The sequence below is a fragment of the Lontra canadensis genome, unplaced genomic scaffold, assembly GCF_010015895.1.
Source record: "Lontra canadensis isolate GAN:19392208 unplaced genomic scaffold, GSC_riverotter_1.0 scaffold9, whole genome shotgun sequence".
Lineage (NCBI taxonomy): Eukaryota > Metazoa > Chordata > Mammalia > Carnivora > Mustelidae > Lontra > Lontra canadensis.
Genome location: NW_022631003.1, coordinates 28,959,961 through 28,985,659, shown reverse-complemented (window position 1 = coordinate 28,985,659; position 25,699 = coordinate 28,959,961). Strand labels below are relative to the sequence as shown.

Genomic DNA, 25,699 nt, shown 5'->3' with positions numbered 1-25,699 from the left:
CCCTGGTGGGATGGAGAGAACATTAGGTTCTGACACTCTGGGTTCTGGCCTTGAAAAAAGCTGGTTCTCATACTCAGTGGCTTGTTCTTGTTAATCATGTATCCTCACGTCTCTATTCTATGGAGGCTGCCCCTGGGCATTCCTTGAATGGGTGTCGCCACTTTGTATGGCACACCTTCTGGTCCCCCGGGACTGAGCTCCTCAGAGTTCTCCTCGATGCTCAGGCGTTACCTTTGTCACATTGGTCAATTTACTCCTTTGTCTTCCCAAATAGCAGGGAAGTTCCTTGAGGACAGGTTTGGCATCTCTTGACCCACATTTATTTTTCTAATCTAGATTTTAGTGTTGCAAAACAAAAACAACTCTCCAAAGCCTCCCTTATTTTCGCCACTGTTGTCAAGTAAAATTAACAAAGGTGAATGGGAGAAAAAGGAAAGGAGTCATTTATTTTTAGTGTCCTAAACTAGACACAAATGTAGTGATCCGAAGGGGCACGTGCACCTGAATGCTTATAGCAGCAATGTCCACAATAGCCAAACTATGGCTATTATATATATATGTATATATACACACAATGGATTATGCTGCCATCAAAAAAACCAAACTCTTGCCATTTGCAACAACTTGGATGGAACTAGAGGGTATTATGCTGAGGGAAATAAGTCCATCAGAGAAAGAATTATTATATGATCTCACTGATATGAGGAATTTGAGAAACAAGACAGAGGATCATAGGGGAAGAGAGGAAAAATGAAATAATATGAAACCAGAGAGAGATACAAACCATAAGAGACTCTTAATCTCAGAAAACAAACTGAGGGTTACTGAAAGGGGAGGGTGGTGGTGGGAGGAATGGAGTGGCTGGGTTATGGATATTGGGAAGGGTATGTCCTATGGTGAGAAAAAAAAATTTAAAGAGATAAACTAATTTAGAGGAAAAAATATGTCAGCTGGATAAATGAAGAAAGAACCCTTCCTCAATGGTTATTTTTTAAATGTTATGAATACAAAAAAAACCAAAAAACTACATGAACATAAACTTGAAGATCCAGGTTATGTCCAAGTTGAGTTTAAGTTAAATTGAAAGTTATCAGTTCTCATGAATTTAGAGATTTAAGTTCATATATATTGGATTAGGAATTGAAAATCAGACATATTTGTGCTTTTAGAGCCTAGTTCTATTGTACCTGTAACATACCAGAGTAACTACTCTTGATATAAGCATTTGATTTAGAATGGAAGGATGAATTCACAGAAATTACATCTACCTGTGAATATGTTCTGAGTGACAAAATCCATCAACTCAAACACCTTGGAGAAAATGCCCAGCGATGCCCTTTTATGGTTTTTTCTTAAAGAAGTCCAATCTCTAGTCCAACCAGCTCTTCAAGAACTTATCCCAATAAGGACTCAGATTCCACTGTCTCTTCTACAAACAAATGGACCTCCAGAGTCTCCCTTTCATAACACAGAAAAAGAAAAAACTTGAAAATATTCACAAGTTAAAAATATTTTAGTAGGCCCACAAACAATAGCACTCATCTCAAAGAGAGAAGTAGTAGAGACATAGATACCCACTGGTTAATGTCCATCAATGTTTTTTTTTGGTCCACCTTTCTGTCTCTTCACCATTAGTTTCAAGGTACAGTCTTTTTGCCCAGATGTAACTTCTTTCCAATCAGTGTCTGCAATCTTGTCAAGCTACCATGTAACTTCTCTCTTGCCCCTACTTGTTTTGGGAACAACCATGTACATTCCAAACCACTGGAAGGAACAGGGGGAGTTTACAGAACAGTTTTTCACTCTAGTTTGTCACCTGGAATTGCTGGGAAAGACTGGGTCATATCCAAGCCTACAGCACCAGTGAATAGAATCCCCAAGTTCATGCAACAGCTGAAGGCTTTGAGAACAGAACAGAAGCCTAACTTCGTCCCAGGGGATACATGTAAAGGACTGCTGGCTCTTGGACTAGAGGATAAAGAACCCATGATTTTAGGATCCTTTAATAATCCTTCAGGATCATGTGTTGCTCTGAGAACACGTGTCAATTCTGTATCCATTAAACCCTCTTCAAAAGGCACAGGATCGTTTGAGGGCTTAATCCAAAAAAAGACGGTCTCTCAGGGAAGCAGATAGGATAGAGCATCATTAAACTACTTGGGTTCCAATTCAGAAAGTGGCATAATTCTAAATTGCTGTCTCCTCCCTTCCAAACTCTTCCTGGTCCCTGTCCTGTTATAGCCTCCCACCTGCAACCCCTCTTCCCCAGAACAAAAGTCAAAATTTTTCCAAAAGATAATTTTACGGAGCTTCCCATAGCAGTTCCAAGCCGCTTGCTCCTCCAGTTTTGTTTTGTTTTTATGTCTTTCCAAGTAAATTGTTATCTCCATCTAAAACTTAAAATGCCTTTCACCAATTAGTCTCCCTTTCCCTCTCTGTCTTGTGAAGATCAGTCTTCTTGGTAAGTTGCTATGTAAGCCTTGGGAGGTCATTCATATGTTTTATCCAACCATTAAAATAGTTATGCCATCTTTGGTCAAATTTTGTGCAAGCATCGCATTCTGCCTTAAAGGCTTAAAAAAAATCACAATGTTTATCAAAAGGTGGAATCAAAAATAATTCACAGACCTAATTTTGCCAAAGTGCTCTTGTTTCCTTCCATTAGGTTGGAAATGTTGAAACCAACTCCCCTGCATTCTTTCCCTCCCTTTCTCCAAAAAGAAGCGTGGGGATAAGAATGGGCATGGAACAGGAAAGAATGCTCTCAGGCCAGGTCAAGTAAACTTTTTCAGTAGAAACATGGTAGAAAGATGAACAAAAAAAGAATTCTGAAGCAGTAATTCTGCAAAAGCAACTCATGGGGAAAGGCAGAATCCACTATTACCTACATGATACTGAATAACCAGGCTGACTGATATATTTTACTTGGCAGGCATCCTTTTTCCCATCTGGACACCTGGCACACATCATTGTCCTTCCCAGAAGAGGAAAGTTCACATGCTTGAGCACACTATTACACATTCTGTCATCCATGAGGGGAAGTTCTACTTCTCATAGGACATTTGAATATTCTGATGCTGTGGAGACAGTTTGATAAGTTAGATAACCATTGTTCTCACTGAAGTTTCCCCAAGAGGGAAACTTTTTTGTATTTTGTGAAATACTTTACCGTAAAAAAAAAAAAAAGAAAGAAAAAGAAAAAAATCACAACATTAAAGACAAGTAAGTTTAACCATTGTTACTATTTTCTGATTATCCTTTTACTGTATTCTTCTTCATTTGTCATAATTACTGCTGGTTTTCTTTTTCTGACACACTTAACCAAAATGGCAGCAGGAGGAGTTTTGTGTAGAGCCTTAAGCATAGTCATTTTTAGGGAAGACAACCAGAAATTCTCACTGGATCATAACTTGGGGAAAACAAAAGCAAAACAGAATAAATGGATTACTCATGGCCAATAAAACTCCTGCTTCTCATGGACAAAGAAACCTGGAAGAACTACTATTGTTTCCTTTTGATGCCCCTTACTCTCTGAGATCTTGCACCATCCACTGGTCATGCAAAGAATCCCTGCTTCAGATTTCTCATCTCTATGGGGAGGACAGATTGGCTGAACAGCAGTTCCTGGAAAAACAACAATAACAGAAAATTATAAGGCTCATAGATAGACAAGTCTTGAATATATTTGGAAAAGGGATATCCAGTTAATTTCATAGCTTCTATACTCTCTCCCTAAATGTAATATTGACATATATATATATATTTTTTTTTTTAAGATTTTATTTATTTATTTGACAGAGCAATAGAGAGCACGAGTAGGAAGAGCGGCAGACAGAGTGAGAGAGAGAAGCAGGCTTTCCACTGAGCAGGGAGCCCGATGAGGGACTCCATCCTAGGATGCTGGGATCATGACCTGAGCTGAAGGCAGAGGCTCAACTGACTGAGTCATCCAGGTGCCCCTGACATATATTTAAAAAAAAAAACAAAAAACAAAACTCTTTCATATTTATAGAAATTTAGAAAGAATGCAGAAAAAGTAAAACAAGGAAGACCATAATCCAGTGTTATATGTACCACCATGATCTTCCAAAACTATTAACATTTTAGGGTAGACCCTTGTTCTTAAAAGATAGTTTTCCCTCAGAGTAACTGAGTCCTACTTTGTGGTAAGCCCTCTTCTAGACCTCAGTGAATGAGCAGAAAGATAAATCCCTTACACACAAGAGTGTATGTTGGGGAAGCGGGCATGCAAACAATAAATAAAATAACTTATTTGGTGGTTAGGTACTATCACTCTGGGAAAATCAGGGTAGGGTAAAGAAGTTCTGAAATCTGGAGATTAGGGGGGATGGCCTGGGAAATGTTATTTGAAATTAATAGTCATGGCAAGATTCATTGAGCAGATGACATTTGAGTAAAGCCTTGAAAAGCCAAGGGAAGGAACCATGTAGTTATCTGAGCAGAAAGCACTTGAAGAAGAAGAAAGAGAATGGAAAGTCCCCACAGTGGGGTCATGTCATATATGCTTGAGGAACAGTTGGCCAGAATGGCCAGAACACATTAAGCAAAAAAAAGGTTTAGTGGAAAACACACACACAAACACACACTCACACACATACACAACAGATCAGATGTAGAGCCAGGAGAGCAGAGATGTCAACTGGTAAAGACATTGATTTCCATCTGAGTAGAATGAAGAACCACTGAAGGGTTTTGAACAGAGTGATGTAACTCATATTTCAAAAAGTATCTGTCTGATTGTTGGGTTAGTAATAAACATTAGGCATGCAAAAGAGGAAGTTAAAGACAGTTTAAGAGACTACTAAAATTAAGTCAGGCAAGAAAGGACGGTAGCCTGGAATAGGTTGCTAAGAGTAGAGAGGGTGAGACAGAAGCAACAGGACTTTTCTGGGAGAAAGAAGAATCAATGTGAGAGAAAGAGGAATCAAGACCCAGTGCAAAGTGTTTAGTTTGAACACCAGGAAAGATAGAATTTTCATTAATCAAAATGGAAGGCTATGGGTAAAGGAGATTTAGGATGTAGGCGATAATCAAGATGCTGTTTTAACGATATTAAGTTTGAGATGCTATTAGCCATCCAGGTGGATGACCAGTAGGCAGTTAGCTATACAACTACTAGTAATCCCAGCAGCATGTGTAATCTAAAGGAATCTGGACTAGACAGACAATATTTGGGATAGTCTTCACTCAGATGGTATTTAAAGCCTTGTTCCTGGATGAGGACACTAAAGGAGTGAGGACAGATAGAGAAAAGCACGCCAACAATAACAGGTCACAGAGAAGAGGAAGTGTCATCACAGAAAACCAGTAAAGGGTGAAAAAAGAGGTAGAAGGCAAACCAAGGGACTCCTGGAACTCAAATGAAGAAAATGTTTCCAGGATGGTATGAGCAACTCTGTCAAAACTCCTTCAAGTAAGCTGAGGGTTGAGAATTTACCTTTGAATTTAACAACATGGAGGTCAGTGACTAAGACAAGAGCAAACTGGGGGAAGTAAGGGGCGTGAGAGTCTGACTGACTCGGATGTCTAACAGATAGCTCAAACTTAATACATGTAATTATGAGAACTGAGGAGAGGAAATTAACCTCCCTACCATTAACAGAACTTCATAGCTTTTCTATAAAGGGGAACAGAAAAATGGGGCAATAGTTTCTTTTGGTCACAGGTAATGGGAATGCTAGCATTAAACTTGAATGAAGGCTTGCTCATGATTACGGAGCCAAAGATCAAACAGGTAAGTTTCCTTATTCCCTCACTTTATGTGACATATTTCCCTTTTCCCCCCAACCTTTCAAGCATTACCTGGCGGGAAGTCAGGAGTTACATGGGAGACTCCAACCAGACTCTCCCATCCACCATCCCTCCTCCTATGCAGTCTCCTTGCTTGAGCAATTAAAGCTCTAGGTTCTTAAAGATCAATTCGATGACTCAAAGGCAATGGCTTGCTTCATTACCTGGCCAACGCCTCTAGATTTGTGCTCATTGTTTGGGGTCACTGAAAACTTTTCTTTTTTGCATTTTTAAAAAACAGATTTTTAATATTCTTATCCAAAATGTTTAGATTACCTGTGCTGAGTGTCAGCTATCTAGTCCACAATAATGACAAAAAGAACTCTCTGAGAACACTTTCAACCGTCCCAAACTCCCTGGCTAGAGCTGAGTATAAGTAAGCCTAGAATGTAGCCCGGCCAGGACAAAAAGAGTACGTTAAATGCAGATTAAGCATACATAATTTGTGTCTGGACCCATAGCCTGTACAGTGTTTTTTATAGGTTATAAACAAGATTTTAAAAAATAATAAAACCTTTGGGGGGAAAAAAGGTGCCTGGGTGGCTCAGTGGGTAAGCCTCTGCCTTTGGCTCAGGTCATGATCTCAGGATCCTGGGATCAAGCCCTGCTTCAGGCTCTCTGCTCTGCAAGGAGTCTTCTTCCCTCTCTCTCTGCCTGCCTCTCTGCCTACTTGTGATCTCTCTCTTTCTGCCAAATAAATAAAATCCTTAAAAAAATAAAATAAAAAGGAATAAAACTTAGCTATTCTAATATTAGTAGATCTATGCACAGAAATTAAAGTTAACCAGTACAGGATTAATAAAACACCATTTTCTCCTACACTTTTTCATGTGCTAACTCCCCTACATACCAAACTCAACTTTGTGTTCTAGGTAGAGCAGTACAATATCAGAACTCATATATCCATGTCTGTGGTACTCAGGATGGATAATAATTATTGAGACAGGACTCTTCTGTTCGTGTACACCCTTCTGGGAGAGGCTGTGTTGCCCAGCAGTCACAGTCAGACTCTTAATTTGCTTCCTAAAACCGAAGAAAAATGTTTCAATAAATATAGCTGTTTCCCCAGGAATGACTGCCTTGGTTTCACATAATTAAATGAAAAGTGATTAGTGTACCTTTAAGCATTTCTAAGTCTTAAAAGGAGATGCACCTTTATCAATGATTACTACCATCGTAATTGCCTATAAATTATAGGGATCTGCGAAAAGTCGTGATTTTCCATGAGTGTTTGCCTTCTGTGAACCCTTTCCCCCACCATCAAACGTCTTTCTGCATAAAGTATTTAAGAATGGCCTCTTTTCCTCTTATAGTTGTGTACATATGCTCTATCATTTTTAAAAAGATATAAAAATTTTCCTAGAACTCTCATTATTATTAGTACTCTCAACCTAGCTAAGTATCAGTTATTTCCACAATATTTTTTCCCTCCTAATGACTCATATTATTAAAATTTTGGAACATCCATTAAACATTTGATGTCAATACTTCATTAGAACGAGTAATCATCAACTCCACCTCACTACCTACTTTACAAATTATCGAGGCTAATCTGGGATCTTTGGGGACTCTGAGTAAGAGGTACAGGAAATCTTAAGATAATCCTGATACAAGTTTCTGGGGATCAGGAAGGTCCATGAGTGGCTGGACCAGGTGGAAAAATTCAGAAAGGGACTGAGGTTGAACTTCCCGTAGTATTTAGAGCTTCAAATCTCCCAGTCGTATAGCTAGCAATCGAGGTTTGGTAAGAGGATAATGATAATGGAAATCCACAGCTTACTCATTGAGGCCAACCAGGCAGTGTGCTGCGGTAACAACCAGATCCTCCTGGATCAAGCTTCCTTCACAGAAGTGATGCTCACCTGATTTTAGGGAGACCTGCCCAAGAAGAAACACACAAACATAACTCACATAGGTCTCCCATAGGTATCATCTCCCTTAGAAACACTTGAAATAAGCTCTCCTTAATATAACATTAAGTTACCGATATAATTGGTTAGGAAGAAATTTCCTATAAAGTAAACTTTCTGACAGAGAGGTTGAGCATGGTCAAGAGAAAAATTACGTTTTAACAGCCTGGAGTTGTGATATTTGAAACAAGAAAAAAACATAAGATTTCTCATTAAGAAATCAATGCTTTGGTTATACTGACCCACCACGGATATCTGCCGACTGTTGAATTTCTCCAACCAGTAACTCTAGGGAAGAACCCAGTTTCCAAAACAGTTTCTGTACTTTTCATATCAACCGCACGGATCCCACACTTCTGTCCTGTGTGGCAGAGAGAGCGTGTGTGCGTGTGTGTGTGTGTGTGTGTGTGTGTGTGTACACACACCCAGAGCACTTCATGGAAGGATTGACTTGATCAAGATTCCACCTTCAGATTCTCCTGGCCTGGCACGAATGTTCTGATCTCACTCAGCAGCAGGCTACCCCCTTCTTGTCTCAAGACACTCCTGAGACCATCCCACAATTACCCCTTGTTGACTGGAACTGGCTTCAGGACGCGCCCCTGCCCCCGCGACAGTCGGAGCTGCCCTAGGAAGACGTGGGGGGAGGGAGGAGCCAGTCGCCCCACCCCCCATCCATTCCCGGGGTACTCCGGGGCGGGCGGGGGAGGGGAGCATTATAGAATTTAGGGTATATTAAAGATACTGGAGAACAACATATGTTACTCCAGAAAAGAGATATATATTTGACCTTAAATTACTTCTAATTGGCTATTCTTCAGTGGAGAAGGCTCCTTAGCCCAAGTGCCTAAAACCTTGAACTCCAGAATTTAAAGAATCTCCAGAAGAAACTGTTGTGCCCCAGTCTTCGAGTCTGAGAGACCACCAAGGAGCCAAGCACGGATGCAATCACATGAGGGTTTATTTGACGAGCTTAAGCTTGGGCCCAAGTATACCCGACACAGCAGAGTAGGGACTTGGACCCTGAGCCAGATTATAGAGTTTTTAAAAGCAGAGTAGGGGTGGACTCAGCCGTGGGTGAGGACAAAGGGGGTGTTCAGAAGGGCTATCAGGGTAAAGAAGACTGTCAGGATATTGAAGGCCTGGCTACTATCAAGCCAAGGCCTTTTTTCCCTTTAATGAGGCACTAGCATGAAGACAATTGGGAGTTTCCTGGTGGAATGTCACATTCTTGCTATCAAGCGTCCTTGTTAGTGAGATTTGGGTTTAGAAGAAATTTAACTTTATTTACTTTTCCTTCTACCTCAGCCTCCTTCAGTTTTGTTTATGGAGGGGAGGATGACATTAGGTCTTAAGGAACTGAGTTATTTGTCTCTGGAAATTGGGCTAGACTGGAGGTGGGTACAGCCTTGTTTTTCTTGGCCCCCGCAAAACCCTGGCGCAGCCCGTGTTTGAGAATTTCCCCGCCTGGACCAGCCCCTCACCCTTCCTTCAGGGCTGAGGGAGTAAAGAAGCCTCCCTCGCCAGTACTCAGCCCCCGCCCGCAGCCTCCACGGGGGGGATCCGAGCTCGCTGAGGCTTTGCGGCAGGCCAGGGGTGAGAAGAGCGCAGACCCAGCCCCAGGGCTGCCGGCATGGTCCCGAGAGCGGCGACCACACCCCTTCCTCCGCTGCAGACTCCGCGTGGGGACAGCGAGCCCCAGGGCGCAGACCCTCCCTCCCGGAAGTGCCCGCGGCGCTCTTCACTCCTGAGCGGGCGCTGAGGGGCCGCACCTGCCCCACGCGGCTGGGCTCACAGCTGCGGCTGCCCTCCGGCACCCCTACCCTCCCAATCCTCCTGGTCGTCCCCCGGCCGCAGCCGCCCCTCCTCCCACCAGGCCGCGCCTCCACAGGTGTGCAGGGGGATCCGCCGGTGATCCCGGGAGCAAGGGGATCAGTGGCCTGGAACGCTCAGCACAGGGGAATTCTGTCTCAGCCCCGGGAGGGTGGCCTGAGCCAGAGTGAAGAAGCTGGTCACCCATCCAAGACACAGGCAGGCCCCCTTCTGAAAAGAGGAAGACTCATGGAAGCTTATTGAGGAATTAATAGGACTGCCCCACCTTGTAAGAAGCTTGTTGAAGCCCTTGGCATTCAAGAATATGCAGAGTGGCTGTGAAAGATCAGGTTTACAGCTGCCATCCCCTTCCTGGGTGGCTGTGTTACTAGCTTCAGTGGAATGGGCCAAAGCGGTAGGATCCATCATGTAAGATTATTAAAATGAATTCATTGGTAAGATTGATATGTCAGCATAGTTTTTCTAGAAGCATTATTTTGTCGTAAGATAACTTGAGGTTGGGAGAGGAAGAAAGCCAGAATTTATAATGGGTTTGTGTTGTACCAAAAAATTAGGGCAAAGCTCAGTGGACATTCTATATATAACAAAGATAGACACCAATCTCCCAGACCCAGTTGTCTTACTTTTGTGTCAGATAGAAATAAAAGCTCCTTAACTAAGGTGGGAAGTATACAAATTAGGGAGACAGGCAGGTGGTGGACAGATGGACAGGAAAGCAGAAGACAGTCAAGGTGGAGGGAATGCAGGTACAGAAACAAGCAGGTGAGATTCAGCTGGGGGCAATGACCCTAAAACTGCAGAAGGGAACAGGAGAGAGATCAAGGGGCCCCTTCCAGTGAAAAGCTTGAAGAATCCAATTGGCACTGAAAACAGAAACAGTCTCAAATCTTGTATGAACATGAAAGGTGTTTCTCTGATTTTTATGTCCCATCTAACATCAAGAAGCTCTAGAGGGTCACTGTCCAATAATAGTGGACACTAGCCCTACGTGGTTATTTAAATTAATATTAACTACAGTAAAAGCATTAGTTCCTCAGACACACCAGCTCCATTTCAAGGGCTCAATAGCCACCAGTGCCTAGTGGAGAGCATACAGAGGACACGCCATCATCACACATAGTTCTATTGGACTGAACTGTTCTTGAGAATAGCAAGCACGGCTTTATTTATTTAAGTAAGGACATCTTGCAAAAGTTTAAGTAGAGGACTCCTCTAGCTAGGGTGTCTAGGGGACACTGGGAGGGGTCTTGGTAAGGTAAGCAGCCTTTCTGTACCTCCAGCCTTGAGCATTGCAAAGGGAATCCCCAGCTATGGTGGCTGGCTGACCTGGGGTACTCACCACCCCACCTTTAAATTTTGTTTTCACTCTGATGATCTTACCAGGAATACCATAACCTTCCCTTGCCCCAGGGGCAAACTACTCTCCAATAAAAGCTCAGATCCTCCAGAGAGACCCAAATACCTACTTCTTCTTCTTCTATACAAACAAGGTCTTGTGTAAACAAATTTTTCCATCCCTGCTAAACTACTGGCCTGAACTCTAGAACCCTCTCCGAAGTCCCACAAGGCCCAAGATTCAGCACTAAGGGGATTCTTGGTGACCTTGGAAACCGAAGTTTCATTTACTTATTTGTTGCAGGGACAGAACATTATGGAGCAGAGGGAATGTGAAAGGTGGAGGTAGAAAGAACGGTGAAGACAGTTCACTCAAATAACTCAGCTGAGAAGGAACAAAGAGATGTGGTAGCAGTTAGAGATGAAAAGAAATACCGGAAGGGCTTACATTTTTCTTTCCCAAATGATTTTGATGGTGGTTACCTGTATCCATGTTTTAAAATAGAATAGAATTCACATGAGCCGGTAGAAGGAAGAAGTTAAAGATGAAAAAGGGAGGTGAAGGGATGGACTGAAACCTCACAAGAGGCAAAATCCAGAGCCTAGGTCCCTTTTCCATTGTCGTAACAGGGGAGGGAAGAATTGGGTACAGGGAAGTTTATAGTTAGTAGAGTGCAGTGTATTGAGAGAATATGTTTTCTACCTTTTACTTATGCTCTGCAGAGAGGTTGAAGGCATCTATTCAGCAAGATGAGAGGAAGAGATCAGGAGCACATAAGGACTGAAACAGTCACTGCAGGTATGGGAAAGAGAGCAGACAGGAAACACACAAAACTGCGATGCAATGAATGAATAGGAGAAGGAAGATTTCTTTCTTTTAAAGCAGACACTTTTAAAGCTGACACATGTCAGCTAGCGACATGGGTTTCAATGGGTACTAATTGCTGAGCACTTGAGAGATTGAAACAGACATAATTATTTTCATTATATTTTATATAAAATACACATTTACATAAATTTCATTTTGGAAAGACCTAAGCAGAGCATACATAATCAGACTTAAATGGGAGAAATACTTTACGGGAAATATATTTCTAGCTGGCACAAGTAACAAAATGTACATTTATATATAACTGATCAAAGTAGGAAATAAGAAACATGAACAAAGAACACAATGCAAGTCATTTTCTCCCTGATAAAAGGAGGGATCCGCGTGAGTCACCAAGTCAGATGCTTACCACATTATAAAAGCAAGCCATGGCTTCTACAGATTAATTCCTTTGAAGGAAATCTTTAAAAATATTTCCCCCTGACACATAACAAAATGACCAATTTTTATGTGTATAGACTGCAAAATAAGAGTATCTCTGTAATATGAAAGCACTTGGACAGTGCACTCACTTATGGTTGTGTGTTTTGTGGCGGTGATTATCTTAATTTCTCAAATGAAGGGCAACACTAATCAGTTATCTCTTCAGAGGTAAAGGGCTTTCAGTCTGGTTTCAGGAGACACACAGAGCTTGCTAGTTTCACAGAACTAACCAGTCACTCCCTGGGTGACAGACATGGCTGAGAGGCTTGGTGACCTGCCCAGGGTGGGGCGGCTCCTCTGTAGCCGAACAGGCCTACCACCCAGATTTCTTGATTCTGGGACCGGGGCACCCCTCCTTTGGGCCAGCAAGGCAACCCCAAAAGGATGTTATGCACACTGGAAACTTCCAAACATGACATAAATATATACCATTTGCACCACTGAGAATGGGAAGAAACTCTTGGGTTTCTGGACATAGATTAATCTTTCCATCTTGGGGTAAATGGTGATCTAATAATGACTAATGTGATGGATGCTGATTTTATGAGCTACATGCCCTAAAAGGTTTTAGCTGAATGGATCTTTGGTGACAAAAATAACACATTTTTATATGAGCCATTTGATAGGCATGAAAATTATCAATTTTGTTGTCTTATTTTGCTGATATTAAAGAACTCCTTTGATTATAGATACTTTTTCTCTTGAAGTTAATGGCTACCACAACCAAAAAGAAAGAAGGAAGTTCTATTTTTTGAAGAACTGTTCAACATATTTTTCTTTTACAACAAAACATCAAGAAGAATCATAAAAATTTATGTTATATATTTGGCATTGTGAGCTTTTATCTTACTCAACTGCAGCCTAAATGCAAGATTTGACAGGTATTTCTTCTTTTAAAATACCAAGAGGTGTCAGATAGTTGCCTTTTGCTATTATTGGGAGATACCAACATGCAATTTAATCAAAGTAAATGTGATTTGGAAACTAGGTGAAAAATTAAAAACAAACCAACTACCCATAACTACATTTGCTCTGTCATTACGAATACCCTATAGATTTATTAATCTAAGATGCACATCCTTCACACATGAGATCAAATGTTTTATTTTCCCCTCAAAAACAGATTCTAATGAGTACAAGAAGAAATAATTAACAAAAGCTGACGTGTGTAATCAAAACAGAGACATGAGTCTAGGCATACACTCTACGCCATGAACACCGCCAATGAGTTTTACATACTGGGTGCCTTGTCTGGTGTATACACATTCTTCTCCATCTGAGAGTGAAGAATTCTGAAAATGTGAGGTCAAATTACAGTCCAATTGCCACCAGTGGAAACTGCCCCCACCCACCCCACCTGTCAAACTTGAAACAATAGTCTCAAACAATCAACTGTGCCATGGATTATTTTTTAGAATTCTTTGGCTCATTTTAGTCTAGATTTAAAAGTAAAAATGGAGAAACATGGTAAAAGTCATAAAAGTTCTATTAAAGTTGTTAGCCTACTTCTCTAGTCTCGCTGCATTTTTAGCATCTGGACTAGGCAGCCAGCATCTCAGAGACTGCCCAAGGGCCCCAGGTGATCCTGCAGTCCCACCCGGCTTGAGAGCCCCTGTGTGTGAAGGAACAGTTCTTAACTATCAGCTGAATGCGGTTCTTCGATCTGAGGGGCCTGGAATGTTTAGTAGAGACAATAAGAAACCACACATTCATTTTTATTCCTTCAAATTATAGTTTCTGTGGGTCGGTTGGTAAAGAATAGTTTGGATTTTCTCATTTAGTCTTGTTGAGAAGTACAGTACAATCACTACAAACCCCTCCATCAAGTGAGGTATGACCTGTGATGAGTGTCAGTCTTATGCTAGGGGCTGTGACGTACTATAGGAGGTTGTCATTAAAGTGCTGGCTTTTGTCTTTGTTTTGTGATGAACTTCAAAACAAACAGACCCAAAAGAATATATACATCTCAGGATTCCCTAAAATAAAATTTCTTTTCCTCCAAGGTATTTGAATCTTTGGTTTACTTAACGTTACATCACTAAACTGTGTTTTACGAATACTGTTAACAGCTGGAAAACATCTGGATCACTTAAAAAATCCTGAAGAATTCTTAAGGTTGAAATAAACTTGTAAAGCCATTTTCATGGCTCCTATATCAAAGGACTGCCACTTAATGGGAATCTTAAAGGCCAGGAGGACTGGTTCTAGGTAGGATAGAAGGACAGGTTAGATTGGCAGTACACGGGGGATATATGTACACAAGGGACTCAAAATGTAGCTGAGAAAAAAAAGCGAGTGTTGCTCAGAGGAACACAGTCACAAATGAAACTCTCATCACCGGATCAAGTGTTCAGCCAGACTAAAGCATCTCCTGTCTTGTCCTCAGCCAACTTCCCTCCCACCGAGGACACGTTACATATTTAAGGATCCAGTGCAAGATGGAATTGCAGGACCCCTCTTTCAAAATTATTAAGAATTTCAAGCAGGGCCTTCAACCAAGCACAGGGGCCTTCTGAGAGCAGGACCCCCAGGGACCACATGAACCTCAGGCCCATGAAGCCAGCTCTGCCATTCCATCTCAGAAAGGGGACAGCAACTCTCCTGCCAAGCACACTTTTAGTAAGGGACTCTGGATGTATGTCCACAACTAGCCACGGCACTCTGATTTTATTGATAGGAATGAATTCCACATAGTATTTCATGTTACAAGAACCAAATAAAAATAGTTATAAAATACACTTAATATCTTTGAAAAATAACATGTTATTTATTTTCTTTTAGGCACCATTTAACTATGAAAACTATTTCATTGGCTACATCTCAGTGGCATTATTAAATCCAGATAAAAATATCTGACCCAACAAACGGTGCTTACTTTTCACATTCAAGGAGATGCCAGTGCGTGTGCACAGAATGAGCCAGAGTGACAGTGTGAGGTGGGGGGCAGAATGAAGGGAGGCTAAGGGGCATGGGGAGAAGGGAGCGAGGGAGAGAGAGACAAATAGACAGACAGACATGGGTAGAGAGAAAAGCACCCAAAAGAAGGTAGAACAAGTCTCCTGAAGGCCATGTGACCCCTTCCCTCAGAAACTTTTAGGCTATAAACGCCATTTCAACCATTCTCACTAATGTACTCTCATACCTTTAGCGGCATTTCAAGTAAGGCATTAATTGCTTTTCAAAATCTGGGACTTAGTCTTTTCTGTTAACTTCTTAGGTGTGAGTCTTGGTTACAGATTATTTTAAAAAGTTGTGATTTAAGTCTCAGATACTGTTTTTTAGCTAGGGCTTCATTTTTTTTTCCCCCCCAATTTGGGGGTGGATTGATAATTTAAAATGAACACTGTGGTACATTTCCTGGCCTTAGGACTATAAAAGTGTAATTTTGAGGAGAATGAAAATATTTTAAGAAAATCTTGGACAAATTTATGACATATAAGGTTAAAAGACTACTAGAAACAGAAGATCACAGTGGCAATATATAGACATTGTTGGATTATTGATGCATACAAACACATGTATGTTAATTCAAATTCTGGAATCCTTTGCATTTAAAATATGCCTTGCATCATCCCTTTACAGCGAAGTTCTTTTAACTAGACTTACCTTGACAAAACATAACACACAGGGGCAGTGTTGAAAAGAAGAAGGCTTTTTACCCTATCCTGGCCTGAGCAAGTGAAATCCACACACCTTTGGGCTATGACATCTGTAGGCCACCTGGCTTAGCCTGCAAACAGCACTCTCCAGAGTGGTTCCTCCTCCTCCTCCTCTTCTTCTTTTTTTTAAATTTATGATGATGACCAAATTAGAATCAGGTGTTCCAACTTCTTCACTTTCAAAATATATTGCCACCCAAACAATGAACTCCACTTCCTAATTTCTTTAGCTTTGGCAAGCGAATCATCAATACAAATTTTTTGAGGGGCTGTTAAAACTTTACATTGTAATTCAGATTTGTGATTTCTGTATGATCAGTTCTGAAAGCTGCTATTAAAACCACTATGTACAGAGAAAAAAATTTGCGTGTATATATATATATATATTAAATATTTTATAAGTTACAAAATAAATAACACTAAAAACAAATGTCAAATTGTTAAGTTCCACTTTGCTGGCCTCTGTCTTTTAAATATAAATATGTATTTTTATAATTATGAATTTAGACTTTTTTCTCCCCTAGATTTTTTGAGCATTCGCCAAGAACTCTCCAATATTATAAATACAGAACCAAGAACTCTGGATTTCCATCACTCATGTTCTAACGCACAGAATGCTCATTAAATTTCAGTAGACAAATCAATAGAGCTTCTCTTCCATCCTCTTCATAGCCTATGAAGATTTTTGTGATATATTGTATAGCATTTTCAGTGATTAAATATAGTTTTCAAAAAAATAATAAATCTCTGGATGACTGAATGTTAAGATAATAAAGTAGAGCATTTCTCTTAGTTAATATCTTTAATATTTCTCATGTAGAATATACTATTTTTTTCTCCACCAAAATAACAATGTATGTGGAGTCAGAAACATTTATGATTCTAAAAGCACTTCTGAAATCTTAGAGCAGAATCACTACTCTAGTAATACTTGTAATAAAATTAAAATAATCTTAAACATTTCCATAAAGAAATTAGAGGAACCAAGATCCTTGATTTTCCCCCAGGGATGAGAATACCCATACACAATCCCAGAAGCCTCCTTTTTGTTGAATCGGGCAATGGGAAAAGCTTGCATCAGAGTGAATTTAATTCACTCTTCAACTGGGCTCTAGCAATATCCTCAGGGGGATATTAGACAAAGCTCACTTAACCACACCCTTTCCCCCAAATATTCCAGAAGATTCTACAAAAACTATTAGATACTCATTTCTAGTTCTGGAGAACTAAATGAGCTACCTCTTGGTGGAATTACCCAGATGGTTTATCCCAGAGATTGTCTCCTCTATGACATATCTCATCTCACAAGGAAGAGCTGCTCTGCCGTCAGAGCATTTAAGCCTCTGTATTTCTGGGACATAAAAGTCTACACTGAGATGGAATTAGATTCTTAGGTTGGAAAAGCAGAGAAACAGATGAAGGGAAATCTGGAATTAAAGCCAACAAAAATCTGCAAAACGTGTAGTAGTTGTTTTACTTCCTCTCAGATGGAGCCCTTGCTTACTGTCTTCTTCCGTGGAAATGCAAGTCCCTCAGCGGTTACCAGCGGTTACCAGCGGGCATCCCAAAACGTGCCTCCCCAAATTCAGAGCGAGCGGAAAGCTTCTCTGTTGTGCCCCTGCTGAGGTGAAGGCCTCCAACACTTCTTCCTCTTCCAGAAGCACCAGCACTGTCCCTCAAGACTGGGCCAAACACGGCTACGTCTGATCCTTTTCTCGAACTTCTTGTAATCGTTTCTCTAGGCGATCCAACTTGGCAAGATTTTCCTGCAGCAGTTTGCTGTCTGGAACCAGCTGTAAGGCTCTCTTGTAATAAGCTCTTGCGGACACATAGTTTCCCTGTGGGGAAAAAGAGAGATGACAATTATAGTCTGACCCATCAGAACGCTCTTGGAGAATGGGGAGACTAAGAGACAGACCTTCTGGCCAAGTTTAACAGGAATGTCCTCAGAAGGAAACTCTGTCTGCATGGGTAATTTTATCCTTATCTTTTGGTGCTTTTGGAGAATCCATTTGTTTTAAGTACCAGGCCAGCTGGAGAATGTGAAGGATAAGAGTTACACTGTAAGGTGAAATGGCAGAAAAACAGATTTTCGATTCTACTAATGTATGGTATGAGGCTATCATTTCAAAGGGCTCTCGTGGGGTTGGTACTATTCCTTAGTAATCAAATGGAGCCATGGCTAGAGATGGGGGGTGAGGGGGAAGGAGGGAGGGAGGAAAGGGAGGGATGTTTGTGGGAAAATTCAAAAGTAGTGATGATTAAATAGTTTGGAATCTGCTAGACCTATTTAGTGGTGGAAGTTATTTTAATATCCAACTAACACAGAAGCAAGATTTACCTAATATGGGCTTTAATGTAAACATAAGTTTTTATAAAGTGAAAAGAACTGATAAGAACATGGAGTCAAATTTACCTAAGGTATGTGACGATATGAACCTGCTGGATCCTCTTAAAGCAGGAAAGAAGCCATAGCACCCCTGACCTGCTAAAGATACCGGTCATCACCCTCTGTTGGCCCCCATCTGCTTTGTTCCATGGCTTTCTAACTGGAAATGACGTGTGCCTGTTCCAGATGGTTCCAGACAAATTAGTCATAATTATTGTTTTCCAGGCCCTTTTCTGCTACTAAATTTTACTTTCCTTATTTGGTTCACCCTCTTTCACATCTGTGTCCTGCCACGTCTCAGAACTCTGAGTGTTAAGAGTTATCTTCATTTCCCCGCATTTCAATTTGCTCTATTTTATTCTCCATTACAGCTCCATGCGGATAAAAACCAGTTACTCTCTGAATTCCCAACACAATTTAAAATAGCATCTCTAAGTGAGAGTTCTATGTAGCAACCAGCAACTAATATTTACTGAACGCTTAACTATCCTCCAAAAGAGCTAATGTGTGTTAAGAGCTCAGACAGGCTGACACATAGTGAGTCCTCAGTCCAATGCTACCATTGTTGTCATTATTAAACAACCATCCAGGGTTGAGTAAACACCATCCCTTTATTACAGTACTTTCTCGTCATATTGGTAAAAAGGAGAGTGGAAATGACAGAAAAGGAAATTGTAACTTTGGGAATCCAGGTTCTGACACATGCACAAATCAGAAAACATTTCTGATTAGCCCTGATTCTCTTAAGAGGCTAAACAGAATTCTGAAGAGGTGAGACCCTGGATTTGCTTTATTCAATTGTTATTATTTTTCATCAACTCCAGCATTTATCTTCCAAGTATCTTGTGATGTTTACTAGGCTTAGCACACATGTGCAGACAACTGAGTGCTCTCAAAATATGTTTATATTACAGCCGACTTTGAAATTTTTCTGCTGAGAGTCTTCTCTGAATGTAGGCCTCAGCCCAATGCCTTGGCATTTCCTTCTCTGATTACCAGCTTTCTTTGTCCTTTCACGTAAAATCTACTGCTAGAGTTATCTTCTCTCCCTCAAATTGCTCTTTACTTGATTAAACTGGAAGCCTTGTTTTTTTTTAAAGTTATATCCCTTGATTCAGTGTCCCCAGTTCTGAGATGCTAAGATAGGGAATCTGAATTACCTAATTTCTAGAAATGTGCTATCTAACTCCACATGGCTATTTAAGCTTCCATCAATTACGGTAAATTAAGAATTCAGTTGCTCGGTTGTACTAACCACATTTCAAGGGCTCAACAAGCACATGGGCTAGTGGCTGCTGCCTTTGACAGTACAGCTATAGAACACTTCTGACACCATGGAGAGTTCCGTATGATGCACATGAAAATGCACATACAGCAGTACTGAAAATAGTACTTTGTAGTCTATGTGGTGATGTGGTCCAGTTGATAGAACTCTTTGATTATAAAGAATGTATTTTAGCCTTTTTGGTCCATCCATTTCATCCTTTATGAAGCTTCATTATAATTATCTTTTATTATCAAGCAGTATAAGAAAGAGACAACTCCCTTCTCATCTCTTCATGCCATGACCTGGCAAAGCCTTATTCTAACTTGCAACCTTACCACAGCCCTTGGTACCCTAAGTTTCACCTGGGCTCAGGGAAGGAGAGAAGCCTGGAAAGAGCTAATACCACCTGATGGACACACTACCTGGCAGTGCAAAGAGAAAGATAATGACCACTCTCTCTTCAGGACCTCATAATAATCTTGCATCCTAATGGTACCATCTAAATGACCATATCCAAATCATGTGCCCGGTCTATATACTTATTCTGGATTGTATCATAATGAATTTACTGATATTAGATGATTTTTCAATTACAAACATAGCAATTTTATACTGTTCAGCCTAATTCATGATGTTTGCAAAGACGAAAAACCACATAAAATAATTTTTAGTTAGTGTGTTCACTACATTTCAAAATAATATACTCAATAGATCCTTCTTCAATCTCCAGATACCTTTTCAGGGGAAGTACCTCTAAATTTAAAGCAACGGACTCACTTGTTAATCTGAGAATTCAATGAACATACTATTCTACTTGTATTTCCAGACTTTTTGGAAAAGTCTTGAGTGTACTTACTGTACTTTTTAAAAAAAGATTTGTTTGTGTGTGTGTGTGTGTGTGTGTGTGAGAGAGAGAGAGAGAGAGAGAGAGAATGAGCAGGAGGAGCGGAGGAGAAGGAAAGAGAATCCCAAGCAGACTCCATGCTGAGCTCTGAGCCCAACATGGGGCTGGATCTCATAACCCAGAGTTGAAACAAGTCAGCTGCTTAACCAACTTTACCACCCAGGTGTTCCTACTTATTATACTTTTTAAACTAACAACTGAACCCACTGCTTTAAATGCAGGCCCATGTCATCTAAAAACATATTGAACATATTATTTTAAAATATAACTATTTAATATATTATTTAAATATTTAAAATTACGTTACTTTTCTTTCTCTCTATCTCTCTCTCTTCCTTCCTCCCTCCCTCTTTCTTGTATTTTTTAAAAAATATTTTTAATTTTATCTATTTATTTGACTGAGAGAGAGAGAGAGAGATCGGAAGGGAGAGGTAGAAGCAGACTTCCCGCATAAGCGGGGAGCCCGATGCTGGGCTCGATCCCAGGACACTGGGATCACGACCTGAGCCGAAGGCAGACGCTCAACTGACTGAGCCACCCAGGTGTCCCCTTTCTTTCTGGTATTTTTTTCCAAAATTTATTCCATGTGATTTATGATCAAGCTTAAGTAAGTTCATATTGCTAGACACCCTGGGAGATGATTAAGATCAGAGCTCAGGATATTCTGCTCTGATAAATGTCCTGTTTATTCCTCTATTAGAGCACAACTCTCAGTCACATTATCCCCTTCCAGCTATGTAATCACGAGTTACCTTTCTGTTTTGTTGTGTTTCTGAGAGTGACCAGTTTCCACGTAATAGTAAATCCTATTGGGCTTTTATTTAAATGCTAATCACTATATTACTGTTTTATTAATATAAAGACTGATAGAAGCCTGAAAATAGGTTAGCTAAATAAGAGCGATCCTTTAAAAACATGTCAGACCATGGCATCTCTCTGCTCAGAGTCCTCTAAGGACCCCAACTCATTCAGCATGGCATAAAAGCCAAAAACCCTGCATTCCCCTTCAAGGCTCTGCATGATCCTGCCCTGTGACTTAACTCTGACTCCAGATTCTACCATTTCATCTTACTTGCCTCCTCCCTGTTCTTCAAACACAGCAGGTACTCTCATACCTCAGGACCTTTGCATATGTTCTTTCCCTGTTTTGCCACATGGCTTTTCCCCTTCAGGTCTCTACTCAAAATCACTTTTTTTAAAAAAAGATTTTATTTATTTGACAGAGAGAGATCACAAGTAGAGAGAGAGAGAGGAAGGAGCAGGCTCCCTGCCTAGTAGAGAGCCCGATGCGGGACTAGATCCCAGGACCCTGAGATCATGACCTGAGCTGAAGGCAGAGGCTTAACACACTGAACCACCCAGGCAGCCCTCAAAATCACTTTTTAAAGTGAGGCCTTCCCTATTTGCGACAATGTGGATGGAACTAGAGGGTATTATCCTTAGCGAAATAAGTCAATCGGAGAAAGACAACTATCATATGATCTCCCTGATATGATGAAGTGGAGATGCAACGTTGGGGGCTTGGTGGGGGTAGGAAAAGAATAAATGAAACAAGATGGGATCAGGAGGGAGACAAACCATAAGAGACTCTTAATCTCACAAAACAAACTGAGGGTTGCTGGGCGGAGGGGTGTAGGGAGAGCGTGGTGGGGTTATGGACATTGGGGAGGGTATGGGCTATGGTGAGTGCTGTGACGTGTGTAAACCTAGCAATTCAGACCTGTACCCCTGGGGCTAATAATACATTATATGTTTATAAAAAAATAAATAATTTAAAAAAAATAAATAAAAAATAAAGTGAGACCTTCCCTAACCACCTTAATTTTAAATTTCAGCCCTTACTTCACGGTACTTCCTATCCCCGTTCTCTTTTTTCTCCATAGCACTATGATATATTTTACATATAGATGTATGTATGGATGTGTTTATTTATTGCCTGTCTCTTTTACTAAATGTTAGCTCCATGAAGACAGAAAGTTCTGTCTTACTTAGTGTTCTATTCCCAGTGCCTGAAGAAAGAGTACCTGGCCCATCACATGTACATCACATGTCAAATGAATGGATGAATGAATGAATGATAGCGAGTCTTTGAGTTCATTACTTATAGGCAGCAGCCTTCCCAAGAGTCATTTTTGATGATTCACTCAAAGATAGCTTTTCCTTTTGGAAAAACAAAAAACAAACCCACAAATAAACAACCTTGCATTTCAGTAAATGATTAGGGAGTAAAAGATACATTAGGTACAGGAAATAATAAAGTAATATTTAAAGTAACACTGTACTCTTGACCATGAGTTAAGCTGTAGGACAATGAGGTCCAGGAAGCCCCAACAAGGGGCAGATTTTATTTGCTGTATGATGATACTTCTCTTAGGTACACATGGTTTTCTTTACGTTCAATAAAATCATGGAATATAATTTGTATAGACTTAGTTTTCAAATGACTTCATGATATTCAGTATCTGGATAAAAAAACAAAGTGAACATAATCTGTGCTGATTTCCCTTTTAAACATATAAGGCTTTTGGTCTTTAAATAATTCAAAGAGGGAATTAACAATATTTTCTCAATCTTTTGAGAGAAGACAGAAAGAGAAAATGGAAAGAAAAACCCAGATCCCTTGGAAATGAATTATTCTCCTACCTTGATGTGTTGGATTCCACCCATGTTCATCCAGGCCTGTGCTTGATCTGGATTTAGCTCCACGGCAGCTTTATAGCTCTAAATATACAAGAAACATTTTCAGGTTGAGAAAGGAGAACCCACGTTTAATGCTACAGGACTGTGGAAATCACTTTCTTCCTATGTGAGAATGTAAATGGTTAACACAATGAAACCAGACACAACTAGCTCACAGGTGTTCCCGTTTATTTCAATTATGTTTCAAAACTGATGACTGGGAAGTGGAGGAAACCGAAATGTGTAATTTGCTCACAGAGACTGAGGATGCCTGCAGGGAATCCAGGTGATTTTATTATAGTGCATCATTTCTCACTGGCCTTGACCCGCAAGAAAACGCTTTTGGATTTTTTCGCTATAAATGGAGTTTGTAAGAATATACTTTTTCAATGATCACAGAATCTTTTAGAATCTTTTCCTATGTAGCTCAGCCCTTTCACAGTAACACTGGCCTGGTTATTCAGCCTATACCGAAATTCTTGCGGTGACAGGATGCTCATTCCTTCCTTGAGGACATCTATCTTCCTAGGGGATAGGTTCAATCATTAAAAAGCCTTCCTTTATCTTCTGCCACAGGTCTTCATATGTCTCAAGAGAATTACTTCTTTCTCAAATACCTCTTTTGGTCTGGAAACGTGTATCCCATTAAATGTAGCATCTGTGAGGCATACTGGTAATATTTTTTTTAAAGATTTTATTTATTTATTTGACAGAGAGAGAGATCACAAGTAGGCAGAGAGGCAGGCAGAGGAAGAGAGGGAGAAGCAAGCTCTCTGCTGGGCAGAGAGCCCGATGCGGGGCTCGATCCCAGGACCCTGAGATCATGACCTAAGCCGAAGGCAGAGGCTTAACCCACGTTGCCGCCCAGGTGCCCCAATACTGGTAATATTTTGCATGTTGTTTTATATCACCACTGGGTCTTAATTTAAGAGTGGTCACCTTAAATAAAGCTAATGGCTATGAGTGTTGCTTTCAATTACAAAGCTAAGTATCTGTGTGTCTATTTTAATGCTCTGCTATTTTCACTGATGAACAGCTTCATAAAGTAAACAGAATCTGGTCCATCCCTCCTGTTTTAAGAGAAACAAGCAAATAACAAGAAACTACACTTCTAAAGAGCTGGTAAAATAAACCTGAAGAATGTGTCTCTTAGGTTAATTTCTATCAACAGAGATGAGAGTGTAGGGTAGAAATTAAGAACCTGCATTCAAATCCCAGCTCCATCTCTTACCCTCTGTGACCTTGAACAAGTTACATAACCTCTGAGTCTCAGTTTATTCAACTATAAAATGGAGACAATGACCATAGCTTTCTTATATGACTATTGAGAAGATCAAATTACTTAGTATGTGTAAATCATAAATAAAAATGCTACTCATAGCCCTATTCCTATCTGTCATAGATCTAGCCACTTTACTTATTAATTGATTGGTTGATTGATTTTAAGTAGACTTCACACCCAATGTGGAGCCCAATGTGGGGCTTGAACTCACAACCCTGAGATCAATAATTGAGCTGAGATCAAGAGTTGGACGCTTAACTGACTGAGCCACCCAAGCACCCAAATCTAGTCCCTTTAAAATGATTATCTGATTTATAGTTAAAGCAACTGGAAAATACGTTTGTTTTTAATACAATGTATATGATACAGATACCAGATAACTTCATAATTAAATTATATATTCATTAAATTGTCATTTTAAAATGCTTACATGTTACGGTATTTAAAATGTTCACAGGCTAAGGGGGTCTGGGCAGCTCAGTTAATTAGGTGTCTGACCCCTGATTTCAGCTCAGGTCATGATCTCAGGGTCTTGCAATTGAGCCTCTGTGCTCAGGGGGTTGTCTGCTTCTCCTCTCCCTCTCTCTCTGCCCCTCCCCCTGCTTGAGCACTCTCTCTCTCTAAAATACATAAATAAAGCTTTTTAAAAAATGTTCACAGGGCACAGAAAAATACGCAATTTCCCCTTCAAATATGCCACTGTTTTAAGAGTTTATGTTCAAGTTAGTTTTCCCAAATATCTTTACCTGTTTTTGAATATTTTGAAAGTCACTCACTGTTTTCAGAAACAATAATATCATTTAAAATTTTACTTTTCTCATGTTATATTTAGTATAATTTTATGACTTCATTAATTCCACCTTGTGGCTTTACCAGAAATGCTTGATATATCTATAACATTTTTATTTATTTATTTATTATTATTTTTGATTTCAAACTACATACAAATTTTATTTGAGAGCTGTAGATATTGAATGCCGCTAAGGCACAAGGCATTATGTTTTAGAACATGGAAGGAAGCAGTCCCTTTATACAAGAAGTCCCATCTAACTGGGGAGCAGGCACTGTGCACAGAGGATTGGGGTGGGGGTCAGGGAAGGAGGAGAGAATAGGGAGAGTAAAAAGATGCCTAACAATACAATGTAATATATGATACTTTCAAATGACTTGTAGAGATGGTGTATGTAAAAGTTCACAGGAAGCGAGGACACTGGGAGAAAGCAAGACCCAGATGGGCTTCCGGAGGGAGGAAGACTATGTGTTAGTGGATGAGAGGGAATCTTGTGAGGAATTGGGGGGATGTGTGGAAATGCCAAAG

At 40.3% G+C, this 25,699-nt stretch overlaps 2 protein-coding genes across 2 annotated transcripts in view; both read right to left on the bottom strand.

Annotated features, from left to right (window-relative positions):
• OVCH1 (ovochymase 1) overlaps positions 1-12,148 on the bottom strand; it is an 84,301-nt gene extending 72,153 nt beyond the window's left edge. Inside the window, 8 exon segments of the mRNA XM_032854651.1 lie at positions 1,269-1,458; positions 2,926-3,077; positions 3,529-3,624; positions 6,662-6,834; positions 7,592-7,689; positions 7,964-8,077; positions 9,206-9,661; positions 12,128-12,148. Of these exon segments, the coding sequence (XP_032710542.1) occupies positions 1,269-1,458; positions 2,926-3,077; positions 3,529-3,624; positions 6,662-6,834; positions 7,592-7,689; positions 7,964-8,077; positions 9,206-9,661; positions 12,128-12,148 (1,300 nt within the window).
• A 5,261-nt stretch (positions 12,149-17,409) lies between these two features.
• The window catches only part of TMTC1 (transmembrane O-mannosyltransferase targeting cadherins 1), a 255,687-nt gene continuing 247,397 nt past the window's right edge, over positions 17,410-25,699 (bottom strand). The window contains exons 19-20 of the mRNA XM_032855161.1: positions 23,064-23,141; positions 17,410-17,698 (exon numbers count right to left, since the gene is read on the bottom strand). Coding sequence (XP_032711052.1) covers positions 17,558-17,698; positions 23,064-23,141 — 219 coding nt within the window. The 3' untranslated portion in view covers positions 17,410-17,557. The remainder of the gene's footprint in view (positions 17,699-23,063; positions 23,142-25,699) is intronic.